At 39.7% G+C, this 16,282-nt stretch overlaps 1 protein-coding gene across 2 annotated transcripts; it reads left to right on the plus strand.

The window, feature by feature from the left end:
- Positions 1-4,873: 4,873 nt before the first annotated feature.
- LOC104952966 (thyroid transcription factor 1) lies at positions 4,874-7,310 on the plus strand. 2 transcript variants are annotated; one of them, XM_010779877.1, is made up of 2 exons: positions 4,874-5,378; positions 5,913-7,310. In XM_010779877.1, exons 1-2 carry the CDS (start codon positions 5,009-5,011, stop codon positions 6,602-6,604), a joined length of 1,062 nt encoding a protein of 353 aa, XP_010778179.1. In that variant the 5' UTR covers positions 4,874-5,008; the 3' UTR covers positions 6,605-7,310. The 2 variants fall into 2 exon arrangements, with proteins under 2 accessions (XP_010778179.1, XP_010778180.1); XM_010779878.1 differs by having other exon boundaries at positions 5,940-7,310.
- The last annotated feature ends 8,972 nt before the right edge of the window (positions 7,311-16,282 follow it).

Genomic DNA, 16,282 nt, shown 5'->3' on the forward strand with positions numbered 1-16,282 from the left:
AAGAGAGCAGCCATGTTCAAATGTTGCCACTCAAAACAATGCAGAGGACAGCGGCACTCACAGAACCCTCGGTGCTTCAAATGACAGGGGGCTGAATCCGTTTCATACCCCCAAAGTTGGATTTTTTCAAATTTCAATCAAGGTGACAGGGTTAGAAGATAATATAATTTATTTGTTTGTGTGTATTTAGCTATGTATTAATCTATTTGATGCAGACATTCTTTGAAATTGATTATATCATTATTTTTTCCAAGACTCATATTGACTTTTAGTTTAAAAAGTGACAGGGTCTTATGTCTAGCTACTTTATTTACATTTAATTTAGCTGACCCTTTTATCCAAAGCAAATTACTAATAAGCCAAAAACATGCAAATATAGAAAAGTAAAAAACAAGCAGGTCATTTTGCTTCAAATAGGCCAAACCATGTGAATGCTGGTGTTCTGTCCTTTTACGTAATTCATTTGTTTAGATAAACACAATGGCCTCAATATAAATGTAGTTTTATTCCTTTAGAAAATAAACACATGACTACTGAGAAAGCTGATCAATTTACACACACAGCTCACAGCAAGGATTAGCATGCTGGCATTATTAAGTTACTTAAAATGGTCTCTTTTGTGGTATTATTATTTTAACAAGAGAAACAATGGATTTTCATATTATATCATCAACATTTGTATGTGTTTTCCATTGGCAATCAGATGCCTTGGGTTATGGGACATTGTTTTAGGCAACACTAACAGAAATATAACACAATGCAGTTAGACTGTATTTTCTAATAAGAAATGAAATGTCTGCCTATACATGCAACATGCACAGTACAGCCAGTCATGCCTTTCCCAGTGTCTTATTATAACATAGCTTTAACATAATCAAGGAAATAAAGTGCAAATTATGAATACAGTAAAGAACTTCTAATCCTATAACCATTTTTGAATTATTTAACACTTCCTCCCAGCTGATTTTTGTCAGGATCCTATAAAAGCCCATATTCTGTTTTTTGGCGCCCTATTAGCATCATTTCGTCCATCAAGCGACATTAATTGTGAATGAATGCAAACTCCTGCAGAAGAATACGGTCTTCAAGAGGCCTGGCACATACTTTCTCCACTTGGGAAGACCTTTAACCTACTTAGCTGAGGAACCGCACCATTTCAAGTAGTGCAGCTGAAAGATATGCACCTGCCCGCTTTTTACTCTCACACTGCCCGGACATTTAAGAGGAGAGAATGAATTTGATCTAAATGGCACTACGCTGACTTGCAGGTGTGGAATTTTTCCATACCAATGCAAGCCACTGGGCCGGCCATAGGAGAGATGTGGTTTAAATGTAAGGGTTGGAGTGAGGAAGACAAATCATTTGTGCTGTTGCAAGATTCAGTCTCCGTATTCAAAGCTCAAAATGGGGTTTATGCTTCACGGAATAGTATATATTATATTTCGTGCGTAAAAATGCCTCAAAAATATTTCAAAACCATGGAAATAACGCCTTACATTTTCATCGCCATTGAATCGCTTTTTTGTAATGAAGAAAATAGTTTTAAGGAATTATTTGAATGTGTTCTGTTATCAAACATTAACTGTTTATGCGGCAAGACGTGGAGGACTCCACATCATCTTTAATAATTTCTTATTTAATATATGTATGTTTTTCCTCCAATTTAGAAATAAAAGAAGAGTCCTTTTCTTGTAGTTATTAGAACTCAACCCAAGACACCCTACAATAGGCGATAACAAAGACAGAGAAAAAAGCATGCGCCAAAGTCGTGCATAATTTACGCAGGCAAAAGGAAACCTAATTGTTTTTAGTTTCTGTTTATTTTGTTGTTGTTTTTTGTGATAGGATTGCAGTGACATTTATCATCTAATATTTTACGTGGCATGGTTTTTGCATTATTCACTTGCAAATTCGCCTCTGCGCTGCACGATACAACGCCTAAACCCTTTGGAGTATTTCTTTAACTTGCATTATGAAACAAAGTTAAGTTACAGACTTAGGTCCAGAAAGACAATAGACAATATACATCCCCATGTTTTCTGCACTTTGTGCTCGGCCGGTGTGTGGCTGAGGTTGCAGGTCAGGACCCTGGCCCTTCAGCCATCTCTCCACATCTCTCAGGGTATTGAACCAGCAACGACGAGATGGAGAAAAGCACTTCAGAAACCAGGCGCTTTGCTCCATCTGCTGCGCTGAGCTGAGCTGAGGGGGGTTAGGATGTCGGGAAAAGGTTCTCTGTATGATGTAAACTACATAAATGGATTGTTATTTGGTCCTGGTTAACAACACTTAAATGGTCCGTCAAACACTTACACATCATATATTGGAAAATTGTTTAAAAATGTCCCTATAGGATTATTTGGATTGGGCGATTGTGCAGCGATACGTCTTATCAGTAATGCACACAATGATTAAGTCTCTACTGGCAGGTATTGCTTGGCAAACTGCTTCCTGCAGAATAATGACACATTGGTTGCACTGTTTTAAAAAAATCTTATTTCAGCAATGAAGCAATCAAACGCGTGTTGAATTTGTTCCAAGTGAAATAATCGAGAAAGATTCCAAATGTATTAGTCAGGGAGGAGATATTTTAAAATGTGTATCTACAGGTGAAAGCAAGACGGCAATACGCGAAATAACACAGCATCCCGTGCGTAATTCTGGGAAAAGATATAATTGTTATCATACAGCCAGCAGGATTTCAATTATTCTCCTTGGAGCGGCAAGTATCAGTGTAGGCTTAAATTAATGTTAAATTTGTTGCATTATGAATTCTACACGCCGGTTGTATTTTACGCACAAAGCAACACAACTATTTACATGAACATCTAGCAAAGGGGTTTGGTTATTTAGACGATTTTCTCTATAAATGTGTCAGATGTATGAACCAACCTTTGCTGGGCCTTCTTCACGGCTCCTTGGCGCGTCCTTTTATCTTGCTCCCTTCTGCCTTGGCCACATTAAATTCACTGGATGTAAAACATAAAAGTTAACTTAGATTGACCAATATAATAATGTAGACTCTGATAAGCGTTTCATGCAGCCAACCAGCTCCAGATTTGTATGGGATCCTAATGTGGAGGGTCTGTGGACCAGGGTCCTGCTCTCTGACTCAGTAATCCACAAGGTTGAGAGGTTTGCCTCATTTACATAATGTTAGAGGTCTGGGCCGAGGCCTACCTTTTCTTTTCGCCATGAAAAGACACCATGCTGCTGCTTCTAAAAAAGTGGAAAAGGCGCACAGGATTCTGGACAAGGGCAGGAATATTTGCAGGTATGAAATATTAACTTAACTTAAGAAAAGCGATCATTATCATTTGTATTCTCTCCTGGAAATAGTATTTTATTATTATTATCAAGATATTTGCACCTGTTTTCTCCGAAACAGTTAATTCTAGGATTTAATGTTCCTACTTCGGTGTCTTTCTGTCAACTCCAGCTGACTTTGGAATACGCACGCATTGTTTGCCTTACCTCAACAACAATAAAGTCCAACCACTTCACTTTAAATCCGCTGCGGAATCCAGACATCTGAGGGACAAACAAAAAACAGAAGAAACTCGGGTAGTAAAAATATGCATGAGAACAATGATTTATTACAACCAGGCTTTCAAGTTAACCGGAGATTGGTGTTCTTCATATCTCACTATAATTGATGGCTGACCATGTCACGTCTTCAATTGCTCAATTAGAGTAGCTAGCTACTTGCTGCCGTGCCATGCTAAATTACATTAGTGGCTTCATGGAGACGAGTGTTTCCTTCCTCAAATACAAGCAAGATGGGTACACATTTCCCCCCAACGCACAACACCTGCTCCTGCTGCTGTCTGCATGCTGCAAGGTGTTGATGAAAAACATACAAATATCATTAAGATTATTAGCGTTTATGAGCAGCATTATAGCTCTCCCCCCTCTCAATTAAGATGAGCTATAGGCTCAATAATGTGTTATAGATCCATAGAGGAGACACATGTTATAGGCTTTAATGGGAAGCTACATTAACTAGTGTTCATTATTGCAATTTGTAGTAGCTCTTTTCTCTTTTGACACCCCCCCCCCCCTGTTGTGTGTCTCCTTCCTCTGATTCTTCCCCTGGCGCCAGTCAGTTTGCTCAGAGATTACAATGTCAGGTCAAGACTGCAAAGTGTCCTTAGAACATAGTGACAAGACTTGAGGGTTTTGAGGCTCACAATATTGTCTATAAATTACATTAAGTCGGAAGAAGAATATTCTTTATTCTAAGAAAGGTCGAGTTGTAATCTTTCATAAATTATGCAGGAATTGGTTTCAGGAAACCTGTCAATTTGGACAGATAATATTTAAAAATCCTGGGTATTATACTCCTCTGCAGATCATGGAAGTTAGATGGTGATATACTCACCGGTTTGGATCTCTATTGCAGCTCCCTTTCAGCATGTTGAGCTTATTCTGACTTGTCCCTTTCTGCTGGGGCAAAATGATGCTTAAGAAGCATAAATGAGCCGGTCATACAACTTCATTGTGGCTCTTTGATGATACTCGGTGGCCCTTATGTCTGTTCAAAGTGCTCTCAAAGTTTCTAGAAAGAGTGGAATTCCCTCCTGACGCAAAAAAATGTCATAATGTGGTCAGATCAGCTGATGTGCAGCAGGGTAATTCTCACCTGTATGTCAGGGGAAAAAATACATTCAAAAATAGATGGTGAAAAAAAAACATGTTTTATTTATTTATATAAGTTAATATAAAGCAAAGAGTATTTATTTCATGAATTATTTCGCTAAAATGTCAATGACTATTGTTTGCTGGTTTAGGAAGTTTGCTCCGCCCCCTGTGTTTGTCGTAAACCTGGCTCCTGGCTCCAATAAACCCGGGCTAAGAGCGCCCTGGGCTCGCCTCCTTCTCCAAGGCGATCAATAGGATCTCAGGCGCTCTACAAGCACTCTCTTACGTAGACATCCACCAAGGAGAGAGCCGATACAACAACACGGCTGATCTGCTCAAACACAAAAATCTACCTGCTTTCTGAATCATGTCGTTGAGCCCAAAGCACACTACGCCTTTTTCAGTGACAGATATTTTGAGTCCAATCGAGGAGTCCTACAAGAAGTTTAGTGGCATGGACGGCGCAGGGAACCTAACCTCTCCACTGGGAGCCTACCGACAGCCTCAGGTGTCTCAAACCGGCATGCAACAGCACTCCATGGGCCATAACGGCACCGTGGCCACCACGTACCACATGCCGCACACCGTCTCCCAGTTCTCCCACAGCTCGATGGGGGGATACTGCAATGGAAGCATTGGCAACATGGGAGACCTCCCGTCGTACCAGGAAAGCATGCGGAATAGTGCAGCAGCAACAGGGTGGTACAGCTCCAACCCCGATCCAAGATACTCCACAAGTAAGTTATTTGATCCATTTATGCACAATTTTCTATTTTTTTAAATGTCATTATTAATAAATATAAATACATTGACATATGAGGAAGAGGGGCAGACGCACAAGGCTAAATATGCTTTGCTTTTTAATAATATTTCATCTATGTTTGGGTAGCTAACGATAAGTAAATGCAAATTATTTACACAATTTTAAGGACTATTTCTAACGGTTAAACTGAAAAGGAGATAATTCTTTCAAGTCTGGCTCGACTTTTCTATCTTTGTCATGAGCAAATAATTAAAAGCATTATTATTAATATTATATGTATTATTATTATTATTATTATTATTATTATTATTATTATTATTATTATTATCATTATTATTATTATTAGTGGTATTATTATTATTATTATTTTTATTATTATTATTATAAAATGTGTTTTTTAGGCTAATGCTTTCCAGCTTATAGTAATAAAACAATGGATAAAGACAGGCGAAACAGTGTTCTCCTCTTCTGTTTATTGAACGCATGTATATGTATGTATATTTTTAAGTTTCTAGATTCATGGGACATTCCACAGGTATGAACATGTCCGGCATGGGGAGCCTCTCGGGAATGGGGGACCCTTCCAAATCCATGCCAGTTCTCCACTCAGCGCCCAGGAGGAAACGGCGCGTCCTGTTCTCGCAGGCTCAGGTCTACGAGCTGGAGAGGAGGTTTAAGCAGCAGAAGTACCTGTCGGCGCCTGAAAGGGAGCACCTGGCCAGCATGATCCACCTGACACCGACCCAGGTGAAGATCTGGTTTCAGAACCACCGGTACAAGATGAAGCGCCAGGCCAAAGACAAGGCGACGCAGCAGCTGCAGCAGCAGCAACAGGACGGGAACCTGTGCCAGCAGCAGTCGCAGTCCCCGAGGCGCGTAGCCGTGCCAGTTCTGGTGAAGGACGGTAAACCGTGCCAGAACGGCTCCAACACGCCGACGCCGAACCAGCAACAGGTGCAACAGAGCCAACAACAAAACCAACAACAGAACGGAGCCGGAGTTGTGCTCGCATCCTCGACCAGCAGCCTCAGCCAGCACCAAAGCCAGCAGCAGCAGGTGAACGCTATGGACCTGGAGGAGATGTCGCCCAGCCCCCCTTCACTGCACAGCCAGCTCAACATGGCCCAGATAGACAATTCTGCTGTAGATTACACCAGTAACATGGTCAGCTCAAACCTCCTCTACGGCAGAACGTGGTAGGACTTAATACATACTGTCACTTTCCACTTTTTCTATGTGAACCTGCGGATGAGCCCACGAGCAAAACAATATTCATATATATATTTCATATATGATATATCATATATGAATATTGTGGGAACTGAAAACGGGGGCCCTTTGGTGTTGGAGAAACATCAGGGCACAGAGGCGCACCAGCTGATCAGGGCACATTTTCTTGACATCTCTGAGAGGGGAGTCTATTTTTGAACATTACAGAAATGGCTGCCCTTGAAAGCAATTATGTCGTTTCTGGACCTTTTGTAATCCATGTTTTGGACCTTCCTCATGATGTTTTAAACGTAGTCTATGTTGTTGAAACAAAAAGGAATGCTGCTTCACTTGAGTTCGGACTTGGGGTGTGTGGGGGGAGGGGGGTTTGAGGGGGAAAGGTGGGATCAGGTTTGGAGTACACTAAAGCCACCACTCCTTATTTACGGTGATAACCTGGTATTTTATCATATTAATATTGTAAACTAATGTATTCATTTAGACTTATTAAATAAAGTAGGGACTTGTATATTTGGCTAACACACAAGAATGCGTTTAACTGTATAATAATCGTTATTGCCTCCACTTTTATGTTTTCTCTATTCTTTTGTAAGTTAAAAAGGAACAAATGCGTGATGGCTGCTGTATATGTTTCAAAAACCAAGTGAACGTTAACAATAAATAACTGGAAGTGTGAGAGCTATTCCTGAAGAAGTATTTTTTTTTTTAAAAAGGGATCTGTTTTGGAGTGCATTTTCATTATGTTGTGATTGAGACCAAATTGAGCAGGAAAGCAAGGTCGATGAGGGAGCCAGCATTGTTCAGGTGACATTTTGGAGGGCTGCCTTTCATGGAGGAAGTCTGCAGGAGTCTAAGACCGGGAATCACCTTTTTGAAATCACTAACACTCACAAGCAGGTTTAATAGTGATTTAAATTAATGCATCAATGTATAAATAATATAGTTCCTTTTTTATGAAAATCCTGAAATTACATTAATCTTACTGAGTTTAATAGGCCCAGACCTTCGTTGTGCCGTAATGTAATTGGTCAATTTCATCGGGAATGCGAGGCTCCATAAAACACACAACGACTAGCAATTATTGGAAAATCGAATATATTACATAAAAGAATGAAGAGCATGCCTCAAATTATTATGATCTTGCATTAAGGTTAATTACACTCGAATTATTAGTATTATTATTAATATTATTAGTATTATTGTTGTTATGCACAGGCCTTACTCGTCAAATTACACATTTAGAAAAATTATGGATTCCAACACCAACCATACAAAACAAATGCGAATAAAGAAAAAGTGTTTATTAATTACAATTTGTAAAATGTATATTATTTTAGACATTTTATTCAAATTTCTCGAATTTGTATTAAAGATCATATTTGAGCGTGAAGCTGAATGAGAAAGTTAAGAGTATAGATATTTAGCACACTGTTGGGGATACAATGAGAATATAATACTGTAAACTAAATTAGTGCAACATGTCAAATCTTTCAAAAATGTATCAAACTTTAATTTCGTTATTTGACACATGCCTTTTAATAATAAAAAAAGATTCCATAATATATTATAAGCATAATTGCAACAATCTAAAGATTTACAAAGAATGTCCTTCACGTTCAAACAACAAATGCAAGTGTTGATATATTGAGTGTAATTTAGATTTATTATAACAGGGATATTATTATTACTTTATGATGCATTGAAAGGCACTGTCAGCGAATGTTGAAAATACCCATTAGCTACAGTTTCTTTTTTATTCACACACACATGCACTGGACACACACACACACACACACACACACACACACACACACACACACACACACACACACACACACACACACACACACACACACACACACACACACACACACACACTTGCATGCTCATTCTGATCAGTCTCTTTAGAAGATGAATGATTTGTGCAAACAAACTCCAAAGTGTTTAAGGTCATCACTTAGCATCACTGTCGGTTCCCCTTTACTGTCCTCCAGAACCTCTCTTTTTTTTTACACAAGCAGTGGCTGATAATAGGATCTAACATTTCATTTCCTGTGGTCATTTAAACACGTTTTGAAATTACTTCTCAATCCCCTTGCTGATGACACCCTGTGATGATGATGATGGCTATCAGTGTGTCTCAATGGAGACCTTGGAGAGGCCCCATTTCCAACCCCTTCACATACCTGGCAGCTGTATGTATATGTGCTATCATCCCTACACTCGAAGGAAGCATCAGAGCCAATATGCACCTGACATTTGGTACTGAGCTCGGCAACTCCATCAGAAGGGAGTTTGATAAGAGCATTAAAAAGAGAAATGCATTCCACAATATACAATTTGATACTGCAAAGGTGTTCCTGATTTTGTCTCTCAATTGAGGGCATGAATGAGCTGTCAACAAAGATTCCTGATAGTGTGCCACATGAAATGAAAGTGGAGGTGAAGCCATTCTTTTCTCTTTTCAATAGCCATAGTTATGGCGTACTAATAGGCTATGCTTGGTAATCACTGGCTATTGTGCCTGTTGCTTCTCTCCGTTTATTGGGGGGTACCTCTCTTTGTAAGGGTATATGAGACAGGCTTGGCACTGTAATTGGTGCTGGCATCATCATTTATGTCTGGAAACTTTTCTAAGGTGTGGTGTTACCTCCATGTGCAGAACATCACCCACATGTGCAAAAAAAAACATTTTAATTAAATAAACACATATAACAATGCCAATGACATACAAGAGAGATATTTCCATTGAAGGAGTGTTCCACCTCAATGCCATAATGATGTTTCATATACAGCATGAACCAGGGAATAATAGATCCTGCTGATGTATATATATTTTTTGTCTATTATTCTCAGGTAATTGCAGGTTGCACTGAATAATGTGAATGTAGAAGGAAGCCTTGCTTTATACTCTGCACCCCCCAAACTCCCTTCCTCCCCATTATTCTACTTAATATGTCAGAAGGTCTGATCGCAGAGAAACCTTTTCAAGTCCTATTGATGTGTTCCTCAATTGACCATGGCGACCTAGCAACCGAGACAGCGCTAATTGGCGAGGGCTTAACATTATTGGCTGCATAGTTTACACAGAAACATGGCCCGAAAATATAACCCTCATCATGCACAGTTTTCTTTTTAGTTTTGCCCATAGAAGAGGAAGTTGTTTTGTGTTGTTGGATTTCCTCAAAAAAAAGCAATTAGAACTAAAGCTAAAAGCAGAGTCTGACCTAGTTTCTGAGTGAAAAACAGTGCATGAGTAAGACTTTCCCTAAAAACACACATAGGTATAGAACAAATAATGTGGCTCCACTCCACAGAGGGATTTCATATCCTTCATGGTGCTTTGAATGGTATACCTAAATGCAAAAATATTTAGGTAGTCACCATTTAAAATCAGTGTCAATAAAGTTTCCCTCGCAAATTCCAATACCTTCTCTCTCCTCTATTTCTCATGGTCCCCAATGCCCCATGTGAAATGATTAGGAGTGGCGAGGTCCGCTTTTCATTTCACTGTGAGAATGAATGCATTTGAATTGGCAAGTTCTGAGAGACACAGAGCGGGATTTTTAATTAGTATATTGCCCTTGCATTCTGCCAAGAAGAGACAATCTTTGTATTTTCTATGACAAACCTGTGCCTGCTGGATTCGTTAGGTTTCTAAAGAATGAGTCACTGCACAAGTCTTTGACCCAGGAAGCAGAAAGTTCCCTAATTCTAGTCTTTTTCAAATGGAAAAATAGCCTGCAAATAATCATCTTCCTACAGAAAAACATTTCAAGAAGGTCATAGGACTCTGAAAGCAATTCTCACTCTAATAGATTTCCATGAAATTAAATACATGAAACCACATTTTCACTGTTGCATTTGGTTTGATGAAAACATTAACACTCAAATGCACAGACAAACACACACACACACACACACACACACACACACACACACACACACACACACACACACACACACACACACACACACACACACACACACACACAATTATATGCTTTTCCAGGACTTGCTCTGGCTAATTCCATTGCTCACTATGAATACCATTTTAGCAATATGAGGCAAAGCAACCTTTTGAAGACTATTCACAAATCTCTGTACCAGTAAGGGTTTGGGTGGGGGGGGGTGAAGTATAGAGGACCATGTTAGGAGTGTGTGTGTGTGTGTGTGTATGTGTGTAGTGGTGGTGTGTGGGGGGGGGGGCAGCATCCCTTATTAGAAAACCATGTCACATTCTCTCCCTCGCAGGCCGGCCTCGCTGCGCTGCCAGTAATCCCCCCTCCAAGTCCCCCTATGCATGTTATTCAATTCGCTCATAAGTAGTTAGAGAAACTGTTTTCAGTTGCCACTAATAACTACTGACCTCCAGTGACACAGGCCAACAATAGGTTTGTCAGGCCTGAAACGCACAACCAAAGAAGCTGATTAGGAACTCAAGAGGTTTGAAGCAAGAATCAATGGCTGCTCTGTCCTGCCACGGTGCTTCCAGCATGGCACTGATGGTTGTGGGACTTCCATTAGTTCTGCCTCATTAAGTCCCACAAACTCTTCTTTAAGAAAATTAGTTTAGGCAATTCCAAAATCTATTACGGCCGTGGAGCCCCTACTGAGGTGCCACTGTGTTTAGGCTCCAGGACACAAGACGTGTGGGAGTGTGTGACATTAACACTCAATACATTTGGATCCTCTTTTCTTCCTTTATTTAAGCCCTAAATTAAACATTAGCACATATTGTAACCTTTCAATTCTTCCTCATTACTGTTTCAAACTAAATATTTGTTAACATTATATTTATATTTTGTAAAATATTGAACTAAATTATGAACTACAGTGTTTTAAGCAAACATAATTACTGGCTGTAGTCGACAAGCTACAGTATGTCAGGTGGGACCATAGTGACATACTTTTAACATAATTCATATTTTTGGTGTAACTATCATGTCTGGAATTAAAAAAGACAATATGATTTTTCTTATGTTTTTTTTCTAAATGTAGTAGTAGTAGTAGTATTCGTTTATTTGTCCCCTTGGGGAAAATGGGTTGCAGCACATCACAAGGCATTTAAAAAAATAAAACATAATTCACTGACAACAACATGGACACAGATGAAAAATAACAGATGTATGGGACAATGAGTTTACTCACACGCTGAAATGACTGACGCCTGTTGAATATGCTCTGTCTGTCTGTTACATTGACAGCACCACACATGATATAATTATACACCATCCTTGGAATTGCCTTGAATCTGTTGGCAAATTACTCAAAAACAAACCAAAAACTAATCAAGCGAGCATAAAATACATTTAATCACCTTTCTCTGGATATTTCATAGTTGAAAATGAGTTAGAAATTGCTGGTTTTTGTATTCATAAATATGAAAAAGACACATTCACTGCTCAAAAATAGTACATCGCTGTCCTTTACAACACTCCTCTTTACTTTTGAACCAGCAAGCAGTTTTCTCCCAGCTCACCGTTGCCACAGTAATGGCCAGCTGCCAGTCTGCGGCTTACTGGGTAATAGGGCCAGGGCTGAAGAGCAGTTCAATGAAGGTAGGCAATGGATAAGATCAGTGTGTGTTGGCTAGGGCAGCGTTATAGTTGTGTGTGGAAGTGTGTTGTTTTATTTCCTTTCATAGACGCAATCTCACCGATGAATTTAGATATCATGAATTTCGAGAAAAATAGGAGTAGATATAGGAAACACGTAACACAAATAGAAGTCAGAAATCGTAGAAGTAAAAAAATAGCTCTGGAAAATTCAAGGACGCCTAAACATGCTTGTATGAAGAAAAAAAAACAATGCTCTCAGAATAATTAATGGAGGGCAATGATCCAACAGCAAACACACAAACACAAATCGACATGAATGGCAAAAGACAACAGAGACATCCACCACTCAATAGCTACGTCTGTCAAATTAAGCCCAGAAGGACATAATCGTTTCTTCAAATATAACATTCTGTAATCTGCCCCCTCCAAAACACGCAGGCGGTTCAATATAACCGTCCCAGAGGGCCACGGGGGCCAAAGAGGACCACCCACTTTCTTTTCAATTATCATCTTGCAGCAACCTGTCTCCTCTCCAGCATTCAGCAGGAGACACTGACTGCTCTCCAGAGGGAATTACAATTACACTGCTGTTTGTCCCTCCAATAAACTTCCAGACTGTAGCGGACAATCCCAACTCTGTAGAGCCTGTGACCCCGAGGACAAACAGGATTACGCCCCAAATCCCATGTTCCTTTACGCTCTCCCTTCTTTCTCTTGAGTTTATGTCGTCAGGCTGTCTCAGGGTGGAGGCAGGGAAAGGAAATGTTGGAACACAGCTGAATACCCCGCTAAGTCTGCAAATACACAAATTACTTCAGGTATTAGTGTAATGCCGAGGCATTAACTCTAGTTTGTAAATGTTCTATGATAAAATACGCTTTGATGCCATATGCTGCACAAGGGCTGGCTTTATGTTTTGGGTTATTACTGTGAAGTTTGGTTCATTTTGAGTCCTTTTGGTTAAATTAGGGTAAGGTTTTCACTTAAATCTTAAACAGAGGTTCCAAACCTGGGGTTGAGATCAAGCAAAGGGGTCACAAGATAAATCTGATGGGTCACTCGAGGATCTTTAGGGGGAATGAAACAGTTTACTTTTTACTGACAGTTTTTTTTTTCAGTTTACTTGGAAAATGTTGGGTAATTTCCCACGTTAACTTATATTAAATATAATAAACCTGAGACAAGACGTCACACTTTGACGTTGCTTAATGTTAAGGGGATACAGTGGCGACTGTGGCTGTGAGGGAGTGTGGTTGTCTTTCAACCAGAAGGTTGTGGGTTCGATCCCAGCCCATGCAGTCTACATGTCGATGTATCCTTGGGCAAGATACTTAACCCGGAGTTGCTCCCGATGGCATGGCCAACGGGGTGTGAATGTGTGTGAATGTTAGGTCCTAGAGTAAGGTACACTGCTCTGTATGAATGGGTGTGAATGGGTGAATGACATGTAGTATGTAAAGCGCTTTGAGGGGTCTTAAAGACTGGATAAAGCGCTATATAAGTACAGTCCATTTACCATTTACAGGCATTACAGGTTATGATACCACTGATCTGAAGTCCATCGTTTTTGCACGACACAGGCCAAAAAACGTGTCACTCATTTTTACAGAAATTCACATTTTTTGTTTAATTAGGCTCTAAAATACTGTGTTTGATTGATACTATGATTGACACTAAGTGAATTATTGTTTTCAGAGCAAAACTGTTCGAGGTACAAAAGTGTGGAACTGTTTTAACTAAATGTTTTGGGTACTTATATAGTTCTACGCTTTAATCATTTAGTTTATGAATGATAACATTTGGATTTCTGGACTGTATCTTGTGTAAACACAAGGGGGGGTCTCCTTGTATGCCTCCAGCGAGCTACTAGTCTATTATTTACTTGTAACTTGTATCTTCTGTGTATTATCTGTCTGTTAAAACCTCATCAGTGCAAATAACAATCACACTGAGAATTTGTCTCGGGGACACCAATTAGGGCACAATCCACATGGGACAAAGGCTGTGTTTCAGAAGGGAGTCCCACTGGCCATGTGGATGTGGAGTGTTTATTTGCCCCGCTGCAGCCAGCTGGTCATACGAAGGCACAGAAAGGCTACATTGACTCCGCCCTGCAGGGGGTAGTGGCCCAGCAAAAGGGAAATGGGACTCTTTTTCAACTCCCCTCTTCACAATGCTGCACACCCAATCAAAGAGCCCCAGACCCCTTTGTGGAGATGGTGGGCGGACAAGGGAGGGGGTGTGAGTTTGGGCTGCCAAACTCCCCCCCCCCCTCCCTCCCCCTGATGCTGTCCTGTCTGTGCGGACAGCCACACTTCACAGCTAATTAGCGGTCAGATCCACTGGCCCCTAATCAGCAGGACATGTTAAAACTGCCCTAATCAGGCCTAATCCTGTCTTTGTGTCACACACAGCCTTCCCCTGCCTACTTACTGCGTCTGCTGTATTGATTAACGAATCATTTGGGGATTTGGTGGTCAATACACTGCAATCTGCAATGAGCTGTAGCTGTGCCCGGGATTACAATGCACAAAGACGTCCAATTAAACTTCTATAGGTGGCAGGGCTGGCTTTCTGCAACACCTGCAAGGGATTCAGAGGATTGTTGAAATGTTAGTGATACTGTGAGACAAGTGGATTCACTCAATTTCAACTTTAGACATAGAAAACACGGGGAAAACAGATTTTTGACTTGAAATGAGCGGCAGTGGTTCAGTCTGTAGGGGATTGGATTTTGGACCGAAGGGTCGCCGGTTCACGTCCCGATTGGACCAAAAAATATGGAATGTGGACTGGTACTGGAGAGGAGCCAGTTCACCTCCTGGGCCACTGCCGAAGTGCCCTTGAGCAAGGCACCTAACTCCCAACTGCTCACTGGCGCCGGCTAGACTGGCTGCCTTCGCTCTGACCTCTCAACTGCATGTGCATTTGTGCATATGTGTGTGTATTTGTTTATGTATGTGCATGATGTAAAAAGTGTGTATAAAACCTGTACCTGTATAAAAACGCATGTGTGTGTACGACAGAGTGGAAACTAAATTTCCCCCTCGGGGGATTAATAAAGGTCTTCTTCTTCTTCGTTTTCTAATACTGATAATATGTGTGATATGATAGTGATATGTGTACAAACAATATGTTATGTCAGAGTTTCTCTCAGTTATAAAATGTAACTAGTGTAACCCTATAAAAGTTGCTTTACATATAAATTGTATATATTAATTGTATGCATACATAGAATTCTGTTATAAATAATGCTTTCTGACCTAGTCATGGACTCATTGGGGAATATGTTTTCATATTGGTTGTGTGAAATAAGTACGTACTAATTTTTTCTTGGGCCCTGACCCATCATATTTGATTACATATATATATTTGAACATATTTACAGGTGCAGTCACGTTTTGTTATAACCAATTGGTGTCGATTGAAGCACTGACAAACAGTTGAGAGTATAACTTTGACAATGTCTTATTTATTTGAACTGTATGGGGGTGATTACTGATGTAAGAGAAAATAACATATATATTTGTAATTGTTGTATTTATGTTTTATTCTGCTTTTATATGTGTTTGATATATTTTGATATTATTATTTTGTAATTGTGTTCCAGATGTTGTCCTTATCTTTTATAACAGTATTGAAATGCCAACACATTTAAATATGTGAATTACATCACAGGCAAATGTATTGCATAAGAGGTTATGTCATTGTTCACTTATTACAGTCTTTAAATCATTAACTGGTCTTCGGTGTTAATTAGGATGTAATGCAGAGACACTTAAAGATGGGTGTGAATAATAAGAAGCTTTTCCTTATGCAGATTATTACATGATCATTCATGAGCAATAAACCTGTTGCTGGAGCCGATAGCATGGAACCAAAACCACAGTGAGTGACATATAGCAAAACATCTGTCAACAAATCAAAATAAAATCAAGTTTTATTTATATGGCACATTTATAAACAATTTTTGGTCCGGCCAAAGTGCTGTACATATAATAAAATTAGCCTATAGTAGAGACACTTTACAGCTAATACAATAGCACAGATTGTTCAGAATATCAGTATGAGAAAAAAAAGAAGTCAT

The sequence above is a fragment of the Notothenia coriiceps genome, unplaced genomic scaffold (genome assembly GCF_000735185.1).
Source record: "Notothenia coriiceps isolate Sejong01 unplaced genomic scaffold, NC01 NC01_scaffold00020918, whole genome shotgun sequence".
In the NCBI taxonomy this organism is placed as follows: domain Eukaryota; kingdom Metazoa; phylum Chordata; class Actinopteri; order Perciformes; family Nototheniidae; genus Notothenia; species Notothenia coriiceps.

What these genes read in the sequence shown, in the direction of transcription:
- LOC104952966 (XM_010779877.1), top strand. Translation starts at nt 5,009, where the DNA reads ATGTCGTTGAGCCCAAAGCACACTACGCCTTTTTCAGTGACAGATATT. An exon ending in CGATCCAAGATACTCCACAA is followed by an intron (nt 5,379 to 5,912) that starts GTAAGTTATTTG and finishes TATATTTTTAAG; the next exon opens with TTTCTAGATTCATGGGACAT.